Below are 27,545 nucleotides of genomic sequence, written 5' to 3' on the forward strand. Positions count from 1 at the left end.
TTTGATGTTTGTGTAGGACAAAAATAGACACAAAGCCGATTTGCTCAGACACATATGACGTAAATTCTCCATTCATAGTCAATGGGAGTTTGTGTAAGACGAAAATATACACTAATAGCTGAATATAGGAGGGCCTCAGAAATATGCAAAAAACAGCAGAAATAGCAGCTATACAAACTCACAGTGCGTCACATAGATATGTTGTAAGATTGTAGATAGACTACTTTAACTGTTCATCAACGTCCAAACAAGAAATGATCACATAGTGATATTTGTCAGGTGAAAGAAGCGCTGGTTTCTTTATTTAGTAACGAATGCTCCTCTCAACCGGCCGGTCTCAATCATAACATTACGTTACATAACATTGGGTGTCTCTAAAGATTTCTGTTACCTGCTTCCTGTTACCCGTTTCCTGGTCATGTGACCTGAGTAACCAATACATGACAGCAGAGTGTGTGGCAGCCAATCAGGACTAGGTCCCGACCAGAGTGTAGAGTAGGAGAGTAGCGACACGCTTTGATCTCGCCACAGAGCGGGTGCCTATGGGCTATAGTTCCAAACATTGCTCCTTGGCTGGAACTATCCCATTGAGATAGAATGAGCACTTCCGCATTCCATTGTTACAATGGGAGTCAACGCTAGTGTCGCCACTCTCTTACTCTGGTCCCGGCTAGGAGCCAAAGTTGTCATTAAATTTTACTAATTCATATGTCAGGTTCACCTGACAAAAAATCATACATCACATTTCGTGCTCAACCAATCAGCTGAGCACATCCATGCTCAGACAAAGCTGTGCATAGGACAAAAAGTTATAGGGGTGAAGTGGTTAAGCAGAAGCTCACTCGGACCCATCAAAGACGGCAGCGGTGGCAGCGGTGGCCGAACGGTTTGCGGAGAGGTCTTGTTATCGGAAGGTCGCCAGTTCGAATCCCCGGACCGGCACGTTAAAATTACCACCGCTGAAGTGCCCTTGAGCAAGGCATTGAACCCCTACCATGAAATGTTCTATGAGCTGTAAACAAGCATCTCGAGCTTAGTCCATTCACCCTGGGTAAACAAATAACTTTGCTTTGCTTTACGGGCTATATCTTGCCCTTACCCCGCTTTATCCCTAAATGTATTTGCCATTTTTTACTATTTTGACTAACCGATCTACAAGCAGTCACAACGTGTCGATGTAGATTGGATAGTTGAACTATTTTTAAATGTTTTTCAAAATAGTAAAAAATGGCAATTAAGTTTAGGGATGGCGCAAGGGGTGGCGGCGTCTTTTCACCCTGCTCCATTTCTGTACAACACACATAGCTTTTGATCATGAAGAAGGCTTCTGGATCTCACCAGTGCCGTCGCTACGTATACACGCAATACGCACTGCGAGTAGGGCAACACGCCGAGGAGGGCAACAAAATGGTCAGCTACGCCCCTGGATCTCACTCAACCATACTACTGTAGGTGCATGCCATGCAGCTGTTGAGAGGAGAGGTTGGCATATCACTCAGATTCCCCTCCCTTAGTAATTTCCCAGAGATCAACATGGTTTCAAGGAAGCCCACTTATGTAACCTCTGAGCTAACATCATTAGTGACAACATGTAAAAATGCCATAGTATATCAAATATGCATGTACAAAAGGCCCTAATTGAAATGGACAATCAAGTCACATCCAGTGCCGGTGTGATTATTAGCACAGGGTCACCGTGCTCTTGATGGGAGCTTCCATTCACTTCAGAACAAGGATACAGGAGAGGAGAACATGCCAGCAACAGAGCTGAAGTGCCAAACATTATGTTAGTCTGTTTTACTGTGTTACCAGTCAGCTACCTGTCAAATGTTTAAGTTGTGTGCGTCACTGACCCAAAAACCACACATATGAACAGACAAAGATTATTGTGTCTTGCCAAATGCCAATCTACCATACTGTTTAATTGTGCTGTGCTACCTTCAACAAAGACTGCCTACGAGCAACACTCCATCCTTGTGAATTCTTACCAATTCCCTGTGGCGAATACTACTGCCCTACCCTACCACCTAATACTGTCCTTACCCTCTCGAACAATGCAAATTGGCAATGCTGTTGGTTGCAGATGTTTTAAGATAAGCAGCCTGTGATATCCATTGCAGCTGCGGCACCCCAAGCAAATGCACCCTTCCTAACATCAGCATCAAACTAATACATTATTTACACATAGACTAGAATAAAATAGAATGTTTAATAATAATGACACTTAATTTATATAGCACTTTTTTAAACAATGTTACAAATTGCTTAACAACATAAAATCTAATTGACAATTACAGCAACAGCAACACACAATTACAGTATCAGAGTATAATTATGTATGTTAAAAAGGCTTTTCTATAAAAAAAAATGGGTCTTTAATTTAGATTTAATAATGCTTATGGAGCCAAATCAGAGGACCTCAGGCTGAGCTCCCCCACCAGACTTGAACTTTACACCTCCAGACAGCCCATTGTTCAATGTAAAAGACAGCGACTGGGGGGGGGGTTCGTGTCTGGAAACATTAGCCAATAACATTGCAGGGAAAAAAGGTCCTTTTGACCTGAATTCAGCTTGTGGTACCTGGCCTTACTTCATTCCTTTTGAACACCCGATCGAAAGGAAAAGGTTGAATCTAATAAAATACTACTGGGAGCATTAAGAGCGCTGTGCAGACATCCTACCTTCTTTCTGTACCTGGCCTTACTGTCGTGGGAGTTTTGAGAGCTTTAAAAGTTAACAATAAAATCTTAAAATCAATTCTAAAAGTTACTGGCAGCCAGTGCAGTGCATAGTGCCGGGGTCACTGTGCTCTGACCTCGTCCTATAGAGCATCACAGTCCCTCCCCCTCGAGAGACCAGGAAAATAAATCCCGTTCATTTTCCTCATAGACTTTTCAGAAAGTATTTATTTAAAGACGTTTACGCCGCGGACAAAGCCAACTCTTGTCGTGACAAATCATGACAACAAACACAATTTTTCGGGCTGAACAAATAATTAGAAAGAAGAAAACGTTAGGTTACAACACTTTTTTTGTTGTTTTTCTTCTTTGTAATTATTTGTTTGGTCCAAAATATTGTGTTTGTTGTCATGATTTGTCACGACAAGAGTTGGCTTTGTACGACGCTTATAAGGTCTTTAAATAAATACGTTTTGAAATGTCTATGGGAAAAATGCATTGGGATAAATTTCCTGGGCCTGCCGTCGTCATGAAAGGGGGCAGGACTGTGACGCTCTATAGTGTCAGCAATGAGTCTGAGCACATTGAACATGGGCCGTTACAGTAGTAAGTTAATTTTATTCATCTTCCATATTATTCATAATCCCTTTTGTCTTTGGGTGTTGCTGATCATCATCCAGTCTTAAATATAAGCTAGCCATAATGCCTTACTGTACTGTAGGGATTTGCTGCTATTTTACTCTTAACAAACTATTTGGATTGTAAGACATTCTTCATAGTCATTTGAAAAGTTTTGGCTTCTTACTAAGAATTAGGCCAACAGCGTTCTCCACAGGAGAGTCCACACACGTGGTTCGCAGCTGGAAAAGTGGAAAATAGATGTTCTATTTATTTTGTTAAGTTAAGCTAATAAGACAAATTTTTGGCATGGTGTTAGATATGGGAATAAGATTTTCAAAAACCATCGCAAACGAGTTGGGCTCGCCCCCTAGTGGTCCGTTTGCAATGAATCCAATCATTATTAAATTCAAGCACTGCTGTGTGTGTGTGTGTGTGTGTGTGTGTGTGTCCACTTCCGCATAGAGCAAAGCGCCTCCTCACAACGCCACAACGCACGGACAGCCTCACGGAACCTAGCGCCGCACAGCCCTGTCCTCCAACCTCAATCTGCCCAACATTCTAACAATCATCTTAATTAAATTAATTTGCGTCAAAAACAACTCATCTCCCCGGAAGTCATGTGTCACCAGTGTCACCACTGAAATGCATGTTGGGACGGCAACAGATTAATATTGGCACACAGTTTTCCGTGCAACATTCCCTTTGCCGTCCTCACCACTGTGACGGCACCTCCAGCCCCACGCTGTGACACACACACACACACACACACACACACACACACACACACACACACACACACACACACACACACACACACACACACACACACACAACATTCCATCCCCGTCCGCAACAACACAGAGACGGCCAGTCACTTCTTCCTACCACCCTCGAAAACTACAAAGCCATGCCAAAGCACAAAAAAAACATCCCTCGGCTATCTTACGTCACACGCCAAACAACAACGCTTGGCTAAAGCAACTGCCGTACAACTTGGACCATGGACCTCGCATCGCATGGACCTCGCATTAGTGCTACGGGTTCACAACTTCACAGTAGACTGTGGAGGATTTTTGTATCGCATCGCTGTTGCCCCCGCGACCCGACTACGGATAAGCGGTTGAAGATGGATGGATGCATGAATATAGCAGAATCCATTGGAAAAACTCTTCTTTCAATTATTTGGGGTTTCAACCATACTGACGTGTCTAATGTTGGATTCATTGCAAATGGACCACTAGTGGACGAGCCCAACTTGTTTGCGATGGTTTTTGAAAACCTTATGCCCATACCAATTAACACCATGCCAAAATCAAAACTGTGTCACCAAGTGCACAATATTGATTCCCATACAGCTATAGCCTATATACTGCCACATTGCCAAAATAAAGTGCCAGCAGTTCCTCATGTCACGGGAAAATTCAGGTGTCATAGCAACAGCAGTTCCCATGGCACGCATAATAAAAAGTAAGTGTAAGGTAGCCTACAAAAAGATGCGTTTAAAAAGTAATAGACTTAATGATGACTGACATGAATTTCGGCTATATCAGTAACAGACATCACTAACAGCATCAGGTTTAAACTGTAAAGCATGCATGACTCATTATTATTTTACTATTTATTTGGATTTGTAAGACAGTCAAACTAATCAAAGAAGCCCATGTGCCCTCTTTTTTCTGTTTTTGTTATACTTCATCAAAACCCTTTGAAGTCATTTTAAGTGTACTATTTGGCTTCTTAATTGTAAGGAAGGAAGACGATATGCACATCCCAGTTTCAGAATACGGTGCTGGACCCAAAAAATGACTGAATGAAGAAAAAAGTGCAATGTCCGCACACGATATAGTTCTGCTCCCCGTCCTTTTTATTTCAACCTAAATACAACAACGTTTCGCCCCTCCGAGCTTTCTCAAGTTCCTTAATTCTTAATTAATCAAGCTTCTTAATTATAGCCATATGTGTGGCCTAGAGCATTATCCCCAAGAGAGAGAGAGAGAGAGAGAGCATTCACACGAGACCCCATGCAAGCTGTCCTCCTGCTGGGTCGCGCACAGTACTGACTGCATGGACTGGACGTAACTTGCATGTCTATATCGCAGCGCAATTAGCACCACGGACAGCTCCCTTTAAGCTACAGTGCGTGCAGCTGCTTGGACTTCATTCAAATAAAGGATAGATAGGCTATAGGCCTACTACTACCTCATATCCCTGAACTATACTGGCTGGATTTAAGAAATCACTAATCGCACCTCAATCACATTCTAGACCATAGGCTACAGACTGCAGTACTGTTGGTTACAGTTGGATTAGTTCGTCGTTGTCCCCCCTGACTGTCACTCTGGATGACAGTGAGAGAGGAGGAGGAGGAGGGGGAGAAGGAGTGTGTGTCTGTGTGTGTGTGTGTGTGTGTGTGGGGGGGGGGGGGTGGAGGAGGAGGAGGGGGAGGAGGGGCGGGTCGACTCGAGTTTGCAGCTTGCAATGAATTCACCTATTTCTGGGCAGCCCAGCGATACCGTACACTTGTGACTTCAACTGTGACTGAATTGGATTTAGCAGCAGTCCTGGAAAAGAAGCCGGTGTTCAGAAGGTGGGCGCAACAAAGCAACCAGCAATCAAGATTTGGCATTTGATCATCTGAAGAGGAGTCTAAAAAAAGAAAAGAAAAGAAAGGTGGATAAAAGGAAAGAAAGAAAAGAAGAAGAAAAAAATAAAAAGAAGATTTGGATATGTATTGTGCGGGACCGTCAAGAAGAAACAAAAAAATCATACTCTTCATATTTTACATAATGTTTTGGGAACTGGTGAGTATAGCTGCTTTAACACTTTCCATATATAATGTTTCCCTGTCAGATGTAATGGCATGCAGTGTACCTTGAGACTATCAGATCCTATCAGCATGCATGCATCAATAGTAATAATAATAATAATGATAATAATAATTACAAACAAATATTATTGAATATTGTTCTCTAGCAATCTGTATTCCTCCAACATAAGTGCCACTTGAGTGGCCCTTATGCTACTGACTCTAAAACATATAGGCAACTTAATTGCTCAACAACATAATCTATCAAAGCTATAGTTGGGAAATAGCTTAACAAGAATGTCTGTGTAGTTGCATGCCGCAAATCTTCTAATTGCATCTGATGTGTTTGAACTCGGCTTTGCCATGGCTATAAATAAACACCAAAATAGTGCTAAATGAGTTTGACACTATATCTACAAAGCAAATAAGTGCAGTAACTCACTGTTCAAAAGAAACACAAAGACACTAATGGTTTACACCCCCCCCCCCCCCCCCCCCGGAAAAAAAGGAAAAAAAGAAAAAAAGAAAATATATAAAAAATATATACAAAATAAAAATAAAAAAATAGATAAAATAATAATAATAATAATGAAGGCTGATTTGACCTTTGAGACAAATAAATATAAATAAATAAAGTCTCCAATAATCCACCAGAAGAGAAGATTTATGTAAAAATGAAGTGATGTGCATGAAGTGATGTGCTGCGAGCTTGTAGATCTGCTGTTTTTATAGTAGAAAGGATAAAGTGGTTCAAATGATTGAGATGCTGGTACAATAATATATACATACACACATGTCCATGGTTATAATTCATGATTGAGGCAGTTAAAATAGCAGATATACAGTACATATGAGCTGCAGCAATAGAATAGCAACAGAGAACATAAATCTTTGTGTGTATAATTTCTCATTCATTTATCTTCATTTAGCAGCATATATCAGGCTTGTCAGGTAAATGTCTAGAATTCAGTCAGACTATGTCACATTTTATTCTTTGAATAATAACGTTTTGGAACCCAAGAATGTTCAACATAAAATTAGTTTTCACTCAACATCCATGCATTCTTCTGGTGACATTACCACGTCATTCATTAAAAACAGGCAAACTCACAAATAAAGGGCGCAAGCATCATCATTTAGACTTTGGCGATTCAAAAATAGTGCAAATCTGTGCAAATCTTTTAATGTTATTAATTAAAACAAACAATTTTACTTAAAATTTGCTTCCGGGACTGGGGGTTGGGGGGGGTCCCTGGGGGTCTCCCTGTGGCCAAATACACATCGCAATATATGTTTTTCACTGTTAGGATTTTAGGAGATGGCCTCAGGTCTCAACCCATTCTGAGCGGGAACCCCTGTTGGTGTTATGTTATGCATTATGTTATGCTTTAGCTATTGAAAAATATCAGATCTACAAGCTTGTAGCGCTGCACTCGGTGCCGCACTACGAGCTTGTAGATCTGCTATTTTTGAAAAATCGTGAAAATGTGGTGCAAATCTTTGACTATATATTCTTTCAGAGTGAACGTTTTTAACTCAAATCTTTGCTTCTGAGGGGTTCCTTCCTGAAACAAAATATTTTCAGATGGGGGTCGGCGGCCAAATACATATATTTTTGGCGGTCCTTGATATGAAAATGTTTGAGAACCACTGACAGAACCATGGGGTTTTCAGAAAACTTGTCAGGATTTAGAAGACATTTTTAGAATCGTCCTCATGGTCTAAATGGGTTGAACCGTCTCCGTTTACAGACCGAGGCCATCCATCCAGACTGTGCCATCATCGGTCATCTCCGGAGAGCTCGGCAGATCTGTGATCAGACCCGGAGGAGGGAGGCACGTAATCTCACCGGTGACACCGGTACGTAATCTCACCGCCGGTGACAGTATGTAATCTCACTGGCTGACCGTGCTGCTTTGTGTCAATGTGTTTGACTTGCAGGGTATTGTAAAGGTCCACAATCTCCACATTTACAGTTTACTTTATTTACACAAACACACGCACGCCATGTGCGCACACATACATGCGCGCACTCACTCACACCAACAGAGTCACATACATTATTGCAACCCACTGACTGTCATGAACTAATGATTGCCTACATCCTTTCTGTGGTGCATGTGTTTGTGTGCCGTGCGCATGCACGCACACGTGCATGGACGGCAAAGCATCGTTACATACAGTACAGCTGACATGTCGGACACAGGGCAGCAGACATAAATCATCGATAAAATCATTGATAAAGGAAACAACGCCTCCTCCAAACACACACACACACACACACACACACACACACACACAATGTTTATTTATGTCCACATAATGAGAAGTACAGGAATACCTTGTACAAAGGACATAAACAGTTTGACATTAGGAGAGCAGCCAGTTCCGTGCATGGACGGCAAAGCATCGTTACATACAGTACAGCTGACATGTCGGACACAGGACAGCAGACATAAATCATGGATAAAGGAAACAACGCCTCCTCCACACACACACACACACACACACACACACACACACACACACACACACACACACACACACACACACACACACACACACACACACACACACACACACACACACACACACACACACACACACACACACACACACACACACACACACACACACACACACACACACACACACACAAGCCTGTACTTGAAAGAGAATAGGCTACAATACATAAACTACAAACAGAGACAACTGGAGATGACAATTAGACAACAGAAGATGAAGACAGAATGTTTGGGGGTGAATAAATGAGGTCATAGGATACTATTTATAGGTGAAGCCAAGTACAACGATGATGTTATCATAAAAGAAGAGGATCCAAGGCACTCTGTTCCAGTGAGGTGAAGCCAAGTACAACGATGATGTTATCATAAAAGAAGAGGATCCAAGGCACTCTGTTCCAGTGAGGCGAAAACAAGCCTTTTGTATTGGGTTTAAGGCATGGCAAAGAACATTACAAAAAGGACCAACGCGTTTCGGCACTCAGCCTTCGTCAGGGTCCCATGACAACGATGATGTGACTGAGATTAAAAGCTTAGGTTAAAAATGAAGAGGGGCAATCATTATAAGTACAATACAGTATAGGTTATCATCCTGCCATGCTTATTTCTGCGCTATCCTCATCCTGCAGATGGCAATATAGTGGTGTTTTGACAAGACATTGAAGACATGAACATTAATTTCTTACTTTACGTTTTCCGTGTGATTGTACATCACGGGCAGAAATATAGGAATATTTAGGGCAGATATCAGGTCCTGATTTGGCAGGTTTCAAACTCAAATGCAATAGCCCCTGGAAGGCTAAATAAGAACACAGAACTTCTGTTTCAAAATCAATAATACATTTATTTCACATCAGTGGTGAAGCCATGCAGTAGTTATTCAATCTGAGAGGCCTCGGAGAACTCGAAACATACTGTAGGTCTACAAGATGCAAAATAATAGAATTCATTATAATTCCAATCACCGAGACTGATGACTCCTAAAACTAACAATATAATAGGCTCATTAAGTAACAGATCAGATAAATGTGTCTGTCTTTTCTCTCTCTCTCTCTCTCTCTCTCTCTCTCTCTCTCTCTCTCTCTCTCTCTCTCTCTCTCTCTCTCTCTCTCTCTCTCTCTCTCTCTCTCTCTCTCTCTCTCTCTCTCTCTCTCTGTCCCTCAGTGACACACGCCGCACATCCATGATCATCCTCATCTCTGCTCTGTTCAGCTTCTCTTCATGCTGCATCATCAGTCCCCACACAGGCTATATCTTGCACCATCCCTTATCCCTACACTTATTACCTATTTTACTATCTTGAAAAACCTTTTTAAAATAGCTGATCTACAAGCTCACAACGTGTCAATGTAGTGAACTACTTTAAAATGTAAAAAAAGGCAAAGTTTAGGAATAAGGGTAAGGGGTGGCTCGAGATAGAGCCCCATGTCTCACTTTCATACGTCATTCCACTTCTGATGCAGGCTGAGTATGTACACTTGCCCTTTCATCTTCAAGGTGGGGCCTTGGATGTTAGAATAAATGCCATGAGTTCCCTGAACCTCTTCCACTAATCACACTTGTGGTCACCGCAAGGTCCAATATCAGTCTTAACGCGGCCACGTAAGTCAGTTTCTCGATGTTTTCGCTTCCGTGTTTCCTAATCGCAGCCAGCCTACGGGCTCCATTGCCTGCAGGTCTTGATAAGTAACATACTGGTTGATTACATTCAAAGCGGGTGTCTCTGGTGTGAGCCATCAGTAGCAGGTCATCCGCATAAAGCAGCTCCCATGGTAGTCCAGCCCTAACCGGACCAGACATGGTTAGAGAGTGTCCGACATGAAACTGGGAGGTCGGGGGTTCGATCCCCGGCCGGGTCATACCAAAGACTGTAAAAATGGGACCCAATGCCTTGGCACTCAGCATCAATGGGTTGGATTGGGGGGGTCAAATCAACAAATCAAATGATTCCAGAGCGTGCCACGGCTGCTCCAAGAGATGGGTGAAATGCGGAGAACAAATTTCACTGTGGTAACGTCGTCGGACTTTGACTCTCACTCCCCTCGATACCACATCCAATCACAATAGCAAACAGCAATGGGCTGAGTACTGATTGCCGTTTGCTATTGTGAGTACTGACTGCTGTTTGCAATTCCCATGTCATGTCTGTTGATTTCTACCATGGTGGAAAAAATGAAATGGATTATGGATCTATTTATAACCACACAAAGCACTTTTGTTATTATTATTAAGTGATGAGGCGTTCTGTGTGTCTCTCTTCTCTGCTCCATTCAGTACTGGCCGAGGTGCTGCATCAATGTGTCCATCTCTGACTTTTTGCTTTGGCAATGTATGTTTTGTGCCAATAAAGCCCTTTGAATTGAACATTGAATTGTCTGTCTCCGACGTGCCAAACCAGCCGTGCATGGTGCAAAGTAGGCCTTCAAGTACTTCAAGTAGGCCTGTACTGATTAGTAAAATGTAGATGTACAATGTTTAATACGTTTGCACTGTACTTTTACTCCACTACAATTATTTGAAAACTTTAGTTACTAGTTACTTTGTAGATTTTGATTATTACTACAATACATACATTAACCACTGCAACCCTACATTTTGGCCATTTGATTTGATTAGATTTTTTTGAAATGTGAGTACTTTCCCCACCACTGCAAACCAGCAGAAAAATAAACTGTAAAGACTGGGTCAGATAACAAGCTTCAAATATTAATAATAAACTGTAAAGACTGGGTCAGATAACAAGCTTCAAATATTAATAATAAACTGTAAAGACTGGGTCAGATAACAAGCTTCAAATATTAATAATAAACTGTAAAGACTGGGTCAGATAACAAGCTTCAAATATTAATAATAAACTGTAAAGACTGGGTCAGATAACAAGCTTCAAATATTAATAATAAACTGTAAAGACTGGGTCAGATAACAAGCTTCAAATATTAATAATAAACTGTAAAGACTGGGTCAGATAACAAGCTTCAAATATTAATAATAAACTGTAAAGACTGGGTCAGATAACAAGCTTCAAATATTAATAATAAACTGTAAAGACTGGGTCAGATAACAAGCTTCAAATATTAATAATAAACTGTAAAGACTGGGTCAGATAACAAGCTTCAAATATTAATAATAAACTGTAAAGACTGGGTCAGATAACAAGCTTCAAATATTAATAATAAACTGTAAAGACTGGGTCAGATAACAAGCTTCAAATATTAATAATAAACTGTAAAGACTGGGTCAGATAACAAGCTTCAAATATTAATAATAAACTGTAAAGACTGGGTCAGATAACAAGCTTCAAATATTAATAATAAACTGTAAAGACTGGGTCAGATAACAAGCTTCAAATATTAATAATAAACTGTAAAGACTGGGTCAGATAACAAGCTTCAAATATTAATAATAAACTGTAAAGACTGGGTCAGATAACAAGCTTCAAATATTAATAATAAACTGTAAAGACTGGGTCAGATAACAAGCTTCAAATATTAATAATAAACTGTAAAGACTGGGTCAGATAACAAGCTTCAAATATTAATAATAAACTGTAAAGACTGGGTCAGATAACAAGCTTCAAATATTAATAATAAACTGTAAAGACTGGGTCAGATAACAAGCTTCAAATATTAATAATAAACAGTAAAGACTGGGTCAGATAACAAGCTTCAAATATTAATAATAAACTGTAAAGACTGGGTCAGATAACAAGCTTCAAATATTAATAATAAACTGTAAAGACTGGGTCAGATAACAAGCTTCAAATATTAATAATAAACTGTAAAGACTGGGTCAGATAACAAGCTTCAAATATTAATAATAAACAGTAAAGACTGGGTCAGATAACAAGCTTCAAATATTAATAATAAACAGTAAAGACTGGGTCAGATAACAAGCTTCAAATATTCTATGTGGGGACTTCTAAGAAGATTTTGCATTATCTCTATGACACTGTTGATCTCAGCCAATATGTTTAGTTGCATTTGCTATTTTCTATATAGGGAACATACAATACTATGCTACTAGGGAGTACAATACTATACATACAATACCATAGGGAGTAGAAACTACAATTGCCCACTCATGGCGTTGGGTGCACTTTTTAGCTATAGATCTACTTGAGTTTTTACTGACAAAGCCCATCTTTCATTTTGGCTTGAAATGAACCCACTATGGTTGGAATTGTGTGTGTGTGTCTGTCTGTCTGTCTGTCTGTCTGTCTGTCTGTCTGTCTGTCTGTCTGTCTGCGTGCATGCGTGTGTGTGTGTGTGTGTGTGTGTGTGTGTGTGTGTGTGTGTGTGTGTGTGTGTGTGTGTGTGTGTGTGTGTGTGTGTGACTGTGTGACTGTGTGTGCGTATGTATGTGCGTGTGTGTGCGACGTGTGTGCGCAGTTTGGTGTACATTGTGCTGAGTGACGGATTCAGTCAGCTATATAAACAAAAAGCAATCTTGGTTAAATCCAGGTGTGCTGAGCTCAAACCAGATTCAGTGGGGGAGGACAAAGGCACAGCATGTCCCTGTCAGTGCACCAAAAGCTGGTGGTAAAAGTACTCACATTTTCTACTTAACACTCGCATGACTGAGGTCATTGTCTCCACCAGGCCGAAGGCATGGGGAGAGAGTATGTTTTGCACTCCGTCCGTGTGTGTGTCCGTGTGTCCGTCCGTCCTTCCGTCCGTCTGTTACCAGCTAATCTCCGGCACCGTTAACCCGGTCGATGCCAAACTTTGCACACACACTCCCCTGGATGCCAACGATGAACCTCTGCCCCACATTTTCCAGAATGGCCTGTTATAGCGCCACCATGAGGCAGCTTTTCACATTTTTTACCTAAAACTGCACCGATCTGCGTGAAACGTTGCATGCACACTCCCTTGAGGCCAAGGACAAACCGTTGACCTGCATTTTCCGCATCTGCCTTTTATAGCGCCACCAGGAGGCCGACTTTTGTAAAACACATTTTTTGATATTACTCCTCCAGATTCTGTCCAAAAATCTCACAAATCGTTACACACTATCTCTATGGTCATGTGCTCAAGTCGGATCTGTCCGATATTTCATATTCCATTCTAATTGGCTATAATTAGCTTTCACAGTTTGCAAGATTGCCCCGTTTTGAACAAAAGCCTCAAATCATGAACGCAGCATGCAATTTACGTGAAATCTTTCACACATTTTCTTACTAGGCTGAAGAATATATCCCACCCTTTTCACATTGGCCTGTTATAGTGCCACCAACAGGTTGATTTTGCAAAACACATTTTTGGAACAAAATGCCTCAAAAACATGTTTATATTAATCCTAAACATTTTGCCAAACATCTCACACAGTCCTATCCTCCTGGTGGAGACCTGTGCCCAGAAGGGCACTTTTTCTAGTTATGACCTATTTCTTTTAGATGAAGCATTCAGAAGATTCCCCTTCCATTCCATGACCATCATCATTCCATCATCTCAGAAATGTTTTTACATCTGAAACATTTTCTAAATATGAATTTAAGCACATGCTACTTCTGTCACATTTTACTTCAGTCATGCGAGTAGTATCAATAGCCTACTTGCAATGTAGAAATACTCTGTTATAAGTAAATGTCCAGAATTCAACATTTATAGTAAAAGTATGCAAGTATTGCCATCAAAATATACCAAAACTGCTCCTACTCCTGGTTGATCGGCTACCCCTTAGAGTATATATTAATAGAGACGTCACCGGATTTATCCTCCCATCCACTTTGTTGCTCAAAAGCACATGAGGCGATTTCACTCCTCCTTCCGGGTAGGAACAGAGTGTATTCTGGGATGGATTGGGTCAAATCGTGATCGCACTGTCCGTTGACTATCATTGCGCGCGTTCACGTATGAAACAGCGTTCACGTGTCATTGCCCCAATAACATGAACGTGCGCAATGATAGTCAACGGCCCAGCGCTGGCTCGAGCTGCAATACCAAATTCGACCACTATGTCCATTTAGCCGTCTCTATTAATATATACTCTAAGCCTAAGGGCTACCCTCTATAATTGATTAAATGGACCTGTAAAGACTGAGTGCATTTGCTCTTAGTTCACACTACACAAATCAAGCCACCAAAAATACAGTAGCAGATCTACTAGTCCGGCAGTCGAGGTAACCTGACTCCGCCACAAAACGGCCTGGCCAATCAGCAGCAGCTATCCCGCCTCTAGCTGCTGCTGATTGGCCAGGCCGTTTTGTGGCCGGGCATCAAGTCTGCCTGAGAGTTCCCAGATGGGAGCAGGAGGGGGGAACCCAGTGTACTCTCTGCTGCCCCATCTGGCGGAGTCAGGTTACAGTCGAGGTGGACGGGTGGGAAATTTGGTATATAGTCTGTTTTTTCTGGCCCAATTCCCGCCCCCTCAAAGAGTCCCGAACACTTCAGTAGGCTCTTGAGCTTACATGAATGGCAAAAAGCCTTCTGTATGAATAAAGGAATAGGTTTCATCAGAAATTTTGATAGCTTCTGGACACCTCTATAAGCAAGATGGCCTACACCCTAGTCCTCAAGGCACAAAACTGTTAATCACTCAATACATTAATTTCATTGCGTTCAGCTGTAAGAGATATGCACCCCAGCATGATCCTACCATAGCAAACTTACACTCCACTGACCATAAGCATCTCCCTTTGGGTCATGCTGACTCCATTTCCTGCCCTCTGTCTATTCCTGTTCTTATTATGACTAGACACCCTACACTCATTTTCACCCCCTCAGTCACATTTCTTGCCTCCCTATAGCCCCCCCCCCCCCCCCCCCCCATCAAGTTTGTCTCATTTAAAATGGCCTTAATTAATGTCAGGTCAGCCTGTAACAAGCCCTTTGTTATAAGGGACTTTTTAAAATCTCAACATCTTGATTTTTTGTTCTTGACAGAGACATGGTTGAAAGAAAAAGAAAACGTTACAGTGAACAAATGGTGTCCCGCTGCCTGCATTATGGTAAATTCTCCTAGGATGTCCAGCCGTGGAGGTGGTCTTGCTGCTGTGTTTTCCAAACAGTTCACCTGCCGCTCTGTGGACATTGATAATTTTAACACTTTTGAAGCACTCCTGCTTAGGATTGGAGCTGCTAAACCTCTTTTTATCCTATTGTGCTATCGCCCACCAGCAGGTTCCAAAAATGAGTTTTTAATTGAATTCTCTGAATTTTTATCCTCTGTTGTTATGATGGCTGATAACCTGGTCTTGACCGGCGATTTTAACCTACACATAGAAAATCCCTCTGATAACTCTGCCGTTGAATTCAATTTATTAACATTACACAATCATTAAATCTCACACGTATCCGGTCCTACACATGATCAAGGTCACACATTTGGATCTCGTTTTCACTCTGGGTCTGTGTGGGTGGGTGGCTGGGTGCGTCTGAGCACGAAAACAGCATGGTTGTTTTTCACCACCTGTGCGCAACCTAACACACACACAAACACACGCACATATTAACTGTATACATATATGGTGATTTCGGGTGTGCCAGTGCAGTACAGTGGAGGGTACAGTAGAGGGACCCCCACACGGTAACTCTGTCATTTCTCAACCGTTTTGGACGCGGGGCGGCTCGCTGGAATCGGGCCGGCACCCTGGGTGGGTTCCTGTGGGTCTGGAACCCCCCCACCCGGGGACCCCCACACGGAGTTGCACCACTTACTTCACACGGGTGTGATTTTTTCTCTCTGACCACAAATACATTATTTTTAACATTGATTTTACCGCTGAAACCCAACCCATCAAACGCTCTATCCACCATCTAAACTACACCTCTGCAGAAAAGTTCTCTTCTGTTTTCTCAGCCCTTACTAAGGATGAAATTGTTCCCACTGACACAAATTACCTTGTTTCCCATTTTAACTCTCTTTGTTTATCTACCCTAGATGTAGTTGCCCCCCTCAAAATAAAAAATCACACCCGTGTGAACTGAGTGGTGCAAGGTCTTATATAGTCTGATCAGCTATGTCAGTGACGTCACACACTAACCATAGTAACCATGCTCACCTTTGCACGGACACGTAGGTATACAGGTACACAAACATACAGACAAAGCTGGTTGTTGGAGTGGTTTGCACCACTCAAAAATAAATGTACCAGTGCCGTCAACCCCTCCCCATGGATGAATGACGACATCCGCAGCCTAAAAATGGAATGCTGAAAGGTAGAGCGGCGGTGGAAAAAATCTAGGGAAAAAGTCCACTTCACACACATGAAGGAACTTTGATCTGCCTTTAATCAAAAAACCGATGAGGCCAGATCCACATATTTCTCCAAATTAATCAAACTCAATTAAAATAAGCCAAAAGCCCTTTTCTCTGTCATTAACACTTTAGTAAACCCAGCTCCCCCCCAGTTCCTGTTGTTTCTGACGCTGACTGTGAACATTTCTTAGCATTTTTACCTGCTGCTTCGTAGAAGTGGCAGGCTAGTCTTTCTGCTGAGTGTTGCCAAGTCTGCATATTTCCAGCCTAACGTGGATTCATTCACAGTTGCTTGCCTGGTTTGGTTTTTGGAGGCTTATTTGCTTAGCTTATTTCTGTCACGACAGTTTCCACCACTGGCAACAACCCATAACATCCCATCGTCTGCACGGCATGGCTAGTCGAGCAGTTCTGATTGGCTGCCTCGTCTCCAGCCATGTTGCCTCAGAATTATTTAGGGTCACTAATTTGAGCATAACAGCGGAGCGCAGCTAAAAAGTGGCATAACGTCAGCAGCAGACCCACAGATAATAAAAATGCAGCTGGTAATTAATTGATTTATTCAATTTGGGCTTGTTTATACACAAAGTGGATAACATTTTCCCAGTTTAACATCATCTCCTTAGATGATCTTTCACCAATTGTGTCACATATGCACCCCTCCTCTAGCCCTATTGACACCATTCCTACTACACTTTTTAAATACGTTTTAACAGTATAGGCCCTCACATTCTGGCAATCATCAGCTCCCTATCCTTTGGTTGTGTCCCTGATCACTTTAAACACGCTATTATTCAGCCACTCTTAAAAAAACCTAGCCTTGACCCCCTAGTTTTCAGCAACTATAGACCAATCTCCAAACTCACCTTCATTTCAAAATTATTAGAAAAAGTAGTCTCTAGTGACATTCTTATAGGGCAGATGTTGGTGAGTGTTCAGTGCTGCTGCTCCTTGACTTAAGCGCAGCATTCAACACCATTGATCATGCCATTCTTCTCGATCGACTCCATCAGTGGGTTGGTTTAACTGGGTTGGCCCTGGATTGGTTTTCCTCGTACTTGTCGGGTAGAAGTGTGGCTGCAGGTGTCAACTGTCAAGCCGTCTACTTCCCCTTTGCACCCTTTCCATTCTATTAGGTTCTAATGTTGTTATATCGTGTCCCACTGGGGCATGCTATTTGTCATCTTAATGGACTGTGTCACCACCATTGCTCATCCCTGCGTCGTCTCAACGTGCCCCTGCAATCTCTCCCTCCTGACTTCCAATTCATTGCATTCATATCCTCCCGTCTGGACTATTGTAACGGTCTCTACACCATGCTAAGCCATTCATCTTTATCCCGACTTCAACTGGTTCAAAACACAGCAGCTAGAATTCTCACAAATACCAACCGTAGGGCCCACATAACTCCTGTATTAGCCACATTGCACTGGCTACCAATTAAGGCCAGAATTGATTTTAAATGTATTTTAACGACATACAAAGCCTTACACGGGTTGGCCCCTTCGTATATTTGTGATCTACTGCCCCCTAAGTCTAATGTTAGACCGCTTAGGTACTAAAATACCTGGGACTAAACTCAAAACAAAGGGTGACCTGGTTGCTCCTACACTTTGGAATGCCCTGCCCCTCATGTTAAAAAATGCAGAGTCAGTAGACTGCTTTAGGAGAATGCTAAAGACATTTATTCCGTATTTATTTTTCCCATGTAGTTCTTACCTGACTCATTTTTGCCTCTGTTTTGTGATTTTGCCTCAATTTTACATGCCTATGTTTTTGTGATTTTGCCCTGTTTATTGGTTTCGTTAAATTCTTTATTGTATTTTTTACTTTATTGTGCAATGTTTTCCTGTTTGTTTTAACTTGTTGATTGTTCTGTGAACTCTGTTTAGCACCTTGTGACTTTGTCTTGAAAGGTGCTTTATAAATACAATTGACTTACTTACTTTTTTATTGGCCTAAAATATTGTCTATATACATATATTCATGAATCCACTTGCTGACCGGCTGTCGTTATTGGGCAATTGTTTTTATAGGGGTTTCTTGTGACCCTACCATTAACATCCTATGGCAGGCAAAAATGTCAAACTTTCCTTTAGCTTTAAGTAGCATAGTGGAGCAGATTACTGAAACGATCGTTCACTTGATGGTACAAGCACCAAATTTGGCACACAAGTGCTTCAGAACCTACTCTCTCAGAAAAGTACGTTGTCCACTTGAAAAAACTAAATGGCCACCATTTTTCAAGATGGCCACCTTTCAAAATGGTTTTAAACAGTGTTTGAACTATAGTTTGATTGAATAATCCTATTGTGATGGCCTATACATCGAAATGTATGTTTCTGAGTATGATAAATCCAATTCTGCATTTAGCAAATCAAAATTATTGAATATTATGATGATACAATGGGAATTAAACAAAAAGCTGGGGCAGATTAAGTCAATATTCCATAAGAATCTTTCACTTGGTGGTACTAGCACCACATTTGGCACACATGATGTCCAGGATGTACTTTCTATGAAAAGCACGTTATCCAGCTGAAAATCCAAGATGGCTGCCAGTTTTCAAGATGGCCGCCTCGTCAAATACAAAAAAACAAAACAACAAAAAGGTTTTCGAAGTAAAATTGTGTTAATGATCCAAACATCAACATGAATGTATTCTGATTGTAAGAACTCAATAGTGTTGGAATTGAATTCCAATATGGCCGCCAGTTTGCAAGATGCAGCTATTACGTGACAAAATTTGCGTTTTCGGAAGCTGTCTGATCATAGATATTGTTGAAGGGCAACATCATTCATTGATCATGCATTGAAATGCTGTGGTCAAGCTCTATTGGTTTGTATTATTTTTATTATAAAAGAGTGATGTCAAAGCACAACCAGGAACACACTGGTGACATCACTGCTGTTAGACTCAGCATGGGGTTCAGTGCTGTAGTTTACTAACTGTTGTAGTGTACTCACTGTAGTTTGTTGTATTCTTTAGTGTCCTAATGCTAATTAGCCCCTGTATATATCTCCACTAGAAGTTTAGTTAGTTGTAGTATTGTAGTTAGATAGCCGCACCTGAATTGACAAGATGTGCCACCGTGGGAGAGCTGAGACAAGGGTAACGGAATTCAGTTACGTGCTAGGTGTAGGGCACCAGATGCTTGAACCTAGATCAAGGTTCAAGGTTGGACTTTATTGTTACTTTATTGTTACTGTCCTGTACACATCTTGTGTACAGGACAGGTACATAAGAGTAAAACTTATTTTAGTTTGGCTTCCTTACAGACAATGCAGCGGCATAGATGGCAAACAACAAAAAACACAGCAAGCACAGCAAACGAAGGGATAGAATAAAGAGTGCTAGAAAAATAGTAACATATACATGTGCATGTTTTCCCTGTTGTAGCAAAGTTAGGTAAACTTTCTCCCCGGTTCTTATCAGTTCGTTCATGTATCTGATTGTTTGGGGAAAGAAGCTTATTTGCAGTCTATTTCCAGTGGCTTTGAGACTGAAAACGTTTTCCATGTGGCAGCATCCGCAAGCATCTCTGCGGTTGGGATGGCTTGGGTCCCTCATAAGTCCACGAGCTTTGCTGACACAACGATCGTCATACAGGGCTTCGATGGGGGGAGATCACATCCACTGCACTCTTCGAATTTTTGCATGTCCATCACCAGGATCATTCTGAATTTCAGCTGCTCTCTTAGTGGAAAACTGGAGTTTCCGTTGCTAAACATTTGGCCGACAATTTTGGTACTTTTTGGTACTAACTAACTTTGTACTGTTTTGCTTCAATGTATCTTCACTGCCACCTCCATCATCCAATCTGGATGAGTCTAGCATGATGGGCACGACCGTTATCACTGTATCGGATAGGCAAAATCAACCGTTATCAGCACCTTGGAATACGGCCAATATGGCCATACTGGCATACTCACCCTTGGCTGAACGTGTCATTTCCAACTCTATTGTCGGCGCATGGAAACTAGGGGCTACTATACTATCCTCTGCCTATCGGGACGTAACTCGGACGGTGGTGTGTCGGGTCTGGTGGCCGTCGCAACGCTCAGCACGTTGTCTCACGTGGCTCAAGGCCACCAGACACAGCATGCCTCCGTCATTGACATCAGTGACACAAAAATACCATTATCACCCGTCACAATAGGTGATAATGACATACTGAAACAGTGAGTATGCCAGTATGGCCATATTGGCCGTATAAAGGTGCTGATAACGGAGGATTTCGCCTATCCAATACAGAGATAACGGTCGAATGGGGTGGAAATACGGGGAGACTTCAACTCCTCTTTCGTATCTGTTTGACACACTTCCTCCAATCAGTTTTAGTAGCGAACATCTTGTGTTATACGGTTAAAGGCTGAGGGCTATATCCTTTTACCACCCAACCGTACAAAGCACATTGAAATATGGGATGCATCTAGGTTCAAGCATCTGGTGCCCTACACCTAGCCCGACCATTCATCCAGTGCAAGTCCTGTGCGATCTGTACACCATCCAGGTAACTGAATCCCTGTTACCCTTGTCTCAGCTCTCCCATGCTGACACATTAGATAGCATTTAGGACACTAAAGTATACTACAAACTACAGTGAGTACACCACTACAACAGTTAGTAAACCACAACTACCTCTAGTACGCTACAAGCATACACTGAACCCCATGCTGAGTCTCACAGCAGTGATGTCACCAGTGTGTCCTGGTTGTGCTTTGACATAACTCTTATATACAAAATTACAAACCAATAGAGCTTGATCACAGCATTTCAATGAATGATGTTGCCCTTCAACAATATCGGTGATCAGACAGCTTCCAAAAACGCTAATTTTGAGTTGCGTAATAGCCGCCATCTTGAAAACTGGCGGCCATATTGGAATTAAATAATTGACACCATTGAGTTCTTCCAGTCAGAATACATTCATTTTGATGTTTGGATCAATGTGTGGATCACACATTTCTGTTCATTAAAGTTATATGTATTTATTTGACGAGGTGGCCATCTTGAAAACTGGTGGCCATCTTGGATTTTCAGCTGGATAACGTACTTTTCTTAGAAAGTACATCCTGGACATCATTTGTACCAAATCTGGTGCTTGTACCACCAAGTGAAGGATTATTATGGAATATGGACTTAATATGCCCCACTTTATCGTTTAATTCCCATTGTATCATCATAATATTAAATAGTTTTGATGTTCTAAATGCAGAATTGGATTTATCATACTCAGAAACATATATTTCGATGTATAGGCCATCAAAATAGGATTTTATAGCTCAATATAGCTCAAACACGGTTTAAAACGACCTCGAATGGCGGCCATCTTGAAAAATGGTGTCCATTTTGTTTTTTTTAAGTGGACAACGTACTTTTCTGAGAGAGTAGGTTCCGAAGCACTTGTGTGCCAATTTTGGTGCTTGTACCATCAAGTGAACGATTCTTATGATATATTGACTTAATCTGCTCCACTACATGTAACTACTCAAACTAGGAGTTTTTCATGATTCTGAATCCATTCCAAGCATTAGTTTTGCACAAAATACACTCTGGGCTAAAAGCAGCCATAGCCACTTGCCCAAAATGTGCTGACCTCATCACATTTGTCATGACGTCTATGGCCGTTTTTAGCCCAAGGAGTGTTTTTTTTTGCAAAACTAATGCTTGGAATGGATTCAGAATCATGAAAACCCCCTAGTTTGACATGTCACATGCTACTTAAAGCATAAGGAAAGTTTGACATTTTTGACAATTTTGCCAGGATGTCAATGAAAAAACAATTGCCCAATACTAACAGCGGGTCAGCAAGTGGATTCATGAATGTATGTATATAGACAATATTTTAGGCCAATAAAAATGACTATATACCAAATTTCCCACTTTAAACAAAAGAAGCCTGTTGGCTGCCAGACTACAGTACAAGCGCTTGCATTGCAAGTTGCAACACGTTGGCAGCTTGTAGATCTGCTATATTTTTGGCGAACGTCCCCCCCCCCCAGAATAGGAATGTTGTGGATTCAAGTCCATCCATCCATCCATCTTCAGCTGCTTATCCGTAGTCGGGTCGCGGGGGCAACAGCTCCACCAGAGAGCTCCAGACTCCCCTCATCCCTAGCAGACGTCAAACTGCAGTCCATGCTCTTAACGTGATGTTGACAGGCTGTCAATGGATACGTCTCGCGATTGCATTTTTAGCATTTTTATTTTTTTAAATGCTTGTGCAGTAGATCAGAATTGTTTAGAAAACGAAGGAGGAAAACAACCTGCGTACGTGTGGATGTAGCCTAAATAGTATAGATGTTCACATGTTTCACAGACACACACAACACTACAGTAGACCTAAATCAGGGTTTACAAAAATAGATTATAAAATAAAAACGTGCTAAAATACAATAAGATGGAGGCAGTATAACAGTAGCAGGGTTACATTTGAGAAAGAAAATAGAATATAGAAAATAGAATGCAGCTGCAAGAAGCCTTGCAGCTGCATTCAATACAGGCTGAGGGCAAGAAAATACGAAATAATGAAGACATGAATGATGGTAGTTATTTACTTTTTTTTATTTCAGGAAGAAAATGTTTAATTTTATCTTCATAAGTTGAATTAAAAAAAAGCACAATTGCACAACACCCACATTTCTACACATGCTGGGTGAGTGGCATAATCATAATGATTAAAAATGTGTCAGGGCAAGGAGGAAGAACAGGTGTCAACTGTCAAGCCGTCTACTCCCCCTTTGCACCCTTTCCATTCTATTAGGTGCTAATGTTGTTATATCGTGTCCCACTGGAGCATGCTATTTGTCATCTTAATGGGCTGTGTCACCACCATTGCTCATCCCTGCGTCGTCTCAACGTGCCCCTGCAATCTCTCCCTCCTGACTTCCAAACTAAAGCTGCTCCTCTATCTCAGCAAGAGTGATGAACTTTAACATTCACAGTCTAATTCGATTTTAATTGCCCTCGATGGCTTTGACCTGCACTGCGAAGGCGACAAGAAGACGTACGAGCCGCATGGCACAGTGACGTCTTGCCGCAAAAGTCAGATCTGCTATACTCATTACGCAGGTGACATCTGTTGACATCTCTGCCATGCAGCAGACTTCTGCCAATTTCTTTCCCCATGTCCATAAATGCGGCTACCGGCTGTGTCCGTATGTACAGTGGCGTATCCAGGAATTACGTTTTGGGCAGGCAAGATCATGTGTTAATTGTCGTCTCCCCGCGCACAATCGTAGCACTAAAGGTTTTCAAAGAGATATACCTGCCAGACAAGTAGGATACAAAGGCTGAAAGGCATGCATTTACATTCCAATGGGTGATTGAGGGTCGCGCTCTACCGCAACGGCCAATCAGCTGTCCATTAATAGTTCTCAGGTCTTGTTTTTGTCTTCTTTTTTTCTCATTGTATGGATTTTGGCCAGGCCAGAAATGGATTTGGACAGGCCAGAAATGGATTTGGACGTCTTATTGTAGATACGCCTCTGCGTATGTAGTCCTGCAGAGTTGGACCTAGTGTTAGTTCTTTGTTGCAAAACAAGTCACATTCTTGTTCATTACCTTTTTCTTTTTGTAGAGCCTATATAGACAGTAGAACATACTGTATCACCTCAACTCACCCTGTGAGGACAATTCTGTTGCTTCATTTATAATAAACGAGCATCATCATCATCATCATCATCCATTTCACCCTGCAGCAGCAATGCTCTAAAAGCAACCACTGCACAATCTCCAAAAGTAATCCCCCCCCCCCACCGCCCTCCATAATCACTGTTAATGTTAAATGAGTTGATCCCCTGTGGCTGTATTCCTTAGCTCCAGCTGCATCTGTGAATAATGGTCTAATGGATGGGAAGAGAATACACTGTGGCAGTCAGACAGATGGAAGGAAAGTAAGTGGTCGAGTCTGGAGACTATGAATTATGACTGCTTTGACTTGACTTAATTGTTAATTGTGTGTGCTTTATCATAATAGCGTAGTAGTGGAAGGAGACAAGAAAATAATGCACATTTCAGATGTAGGTAGCCCTACTATAGGTCATTAACAGGATTCGGATGCTGGACAGACATCACAGTTATGTGGAATTGATTGATTGAAGTACAAGTATTACAGCCAAAGGTTATGCTAAAAGGATAACACAAAAATTGGGGCTTGTTTCCATTGTTGTACGTACATGCGCTGGGGTTCCTCAAAGTGTTCATTCACATTCCCACCGTGACTCAAAGACATTAACTTAGCATAACAAACGGTCACCTTAACAAAATTGCTTCAACTCAAGTAGGTTGGGAGCAGAGCCGGATTTACCTTGCTGAGGGCCCACGGGCTGGAGCAAATTTGAGGGCCCCCCTTGGGGCGTGCGGCAGAGCCGCGATAGCTTGACCCCAAATGGCAACAGCGAAGAGTTTGACATCCGGGCCGGGGTAATGCAAGGGAACACCCTAGCCCCCTTCCTCTTCATCATAGTCCTGGACTATGCACTCAGGAAGGCCATTAGTGGACGAGAGCAGGATCTTGGCTTCACTATAACACCAAGGAGGTTGAGACGACACCCCAAAGTAGTCCTGACAGACGTGGACTATGCAGACAACATCAGCCGATAACGTGGAACAAGCACAGGAACTCCTGAACATGAGTGTGCAAATCCATTCTCCGTACCCAGCGAAAAACACCAAATAATGCATGCAGGGCAGAATTAGGACGATACCCACTCATAATCAAAATAAAAAAGAGAGCACTTAAGTTCTACAACCACCTAAAAGAAAGCGACCTAGATGCACTCCATAAAAAGGCACTCACACACAGCGAAACTCTAGAGAGATGCCCCCTCAGCCAGCTGGCCCTGGAACTCCGGGCACAAACGCAAACAGAGCCACGAGATAGAAAACCCATTGGACTAAACCAAATTATAAAACAGCAAAAGGAAAACTACCTGACACATTGGAAAGAAGCAACACAAAAGCAGAGTAAACTAGAATGCTATCTGGCCCTAAACAGAGAATACGCAGTGGCAGAATACCTGAGCACCGTGACCGACCCAAAACAAAGACAAATTCTAACTAGGTACAGACTCAGTGAGCACAGTCTTGCGATCGAGAAAGGCCGTCATAGGCAGACCTGTATCCCGAGAGAAGACAGACTATGCACCCACTGCACACAAAATAAAGTGGAAACCGAGCTACACTTCCTAACCATCTGTCCATTGTACCAAGACATCAGAGACACATACTTCCCACAGATTACAACCACACACGGAGATTTTGAAAACATGACCAATGACAAAAAACTCCCATATCTGCTGGGCGAAGTACAACAATGTGCAAACACAGCAGCAAGATTTGTGAGTTGCTGTGATAGGAGAAGGATATCAAACGGAACACAACCACCCTAAAGACTAATCATTGTGTATATTCCTGCACTATACCTGCATCCAGTGATCTTGGTACAATATAGAAATTGATCTATTGAAGATTCTGACGTTCAAATTTTGTTTTGATTGTATTGATGTAGTTGTATTGTGCTTTCTGCTTTGGCAATGTAAACGTATGTTTTCTCATGCCAATAAAGCCCTTTGAATTGAATTGAAATTGAGTGTGCCAAGAAAACTGAGGTTATCACCTGTCCTACAGTATAACATCTCACCGGAACATCCACCTCTGACAACAACAGGAGGCACTGTGCTGAAGGAAGTCAAGGACTTCAAGTACCTGGGCTCATGGATCAACTCAACCGAGCAAGACCTGAAAGTGAGGAAGACACTTGCATGGAGGGCCCTGAATGGCATGACCAGTGTATGGAACTCCAACCTCCCCTGTCAAATAAAACTCAGCTTCTTCTACGCAACGGTGGAGTCTGTTCTTCTGTACGGTAGTGAATGCTGGACCCTGAAGCCAACCCTGCAGAAGTCTCTTTACGGTTGCTACACCAGAATGTTGCGTGCAATAGTGTACATGTTACCAACAAGAGGGAATACCAAGGGTGAGGCGGTGAACCAGAAAATAGCAGCCAGGAGAATGAGACTAGCAGGACACTGCCAAAGATATCAATGCTGTGGAACCAACACACGGGCATCGATCACGAGGACGTCCCATACTAACATCCGTGGATGTACTCAAGAACGATGCAGGAGCGCAAAGTACCAACAAACTGGTCAGATGTATGGAGAACCGGGATGACTGGAAGCGACGATGGAGGGCTCGTCTGGGACGATCTAGAGAGATCAGCCGAGAACCTATCCCTGTTTCACAATGCACTGGACCCCTGGGAGATGGATTGCCGTTGTCTCCTGAGACAACAGGCAAATAGCACAAACCAGGGCAATCTCTGAGCCACAAATAAAGCGACCCCCCTGGAGCAACAGTCACCCGTGACAGTGTGTCAACCTGGAAAAGACCGACACCAATAAATTGATTAATCCAGAACGAGATGCAATATCCTGCCTTCAATAATCCCATATCCCTTGACTATTATTCCAGCGCATGTTACACTGGAGGGGTGATTACATGGCAGAGGGCTTTTATAATGCATTTGATACGGTGGCTTTGTACAAATGAATTAAGGCAGGCAGAGAGATTGGATAATTCCACTAGACAGATTGCAGCCATACGTCATTGTCACTGTCATAAGATGAATGTCACCAACTAAAGTGGATGCTTCAAGGAAACACCAGCATGATATATATGTCACTGTGTACACCCAAGGGAGACCCCATCTG

The 27,545-nt window shown here is 42.0% G+C and overlaps 1 protein-coding gene across 1 annotated transcript in view; it reads left to right on the forward strand.

Moving 5' to 3' along the window:
• Nucleotides 1-6,868: 6,868 nt before the first annotated feature.
• LOC306913548 (vasoactive intestinal polypeptide receptor 1-like) overlaps nucleotides 6,869-27,545 on the forward strand; it is a gene marked incomplete at both ends in the record, with an annotated part of 65,283 nt that continues 44,606 nt past the window's right edge. The window contains 2 exons of the mRNA XM_079490277.1: nucleotides 6,869-6,874; nucleotides 7,857-7,965. Coding sequence (XP_079346403.1) covers nucleotides 6,869-6,874; nucleotides 7,857-7,965 — 115 coding nt within the window. The remainder of the gene's footprint in view (nucleotides 6,875-7,856; nucleotides 7,966-27,545) is intronic.

Source organism: Electrona antarctica, assembly GCF_951216825.1.
Source record: "Electrona antarctica genome assembly, chromosome: 1".
NCBI classification, from domain to species: Eukaryota; Metazoa; Chordata; class Actinopteri; order Myctophiformes; family Myctophidae; genus Electrona; species Electrona antarctica.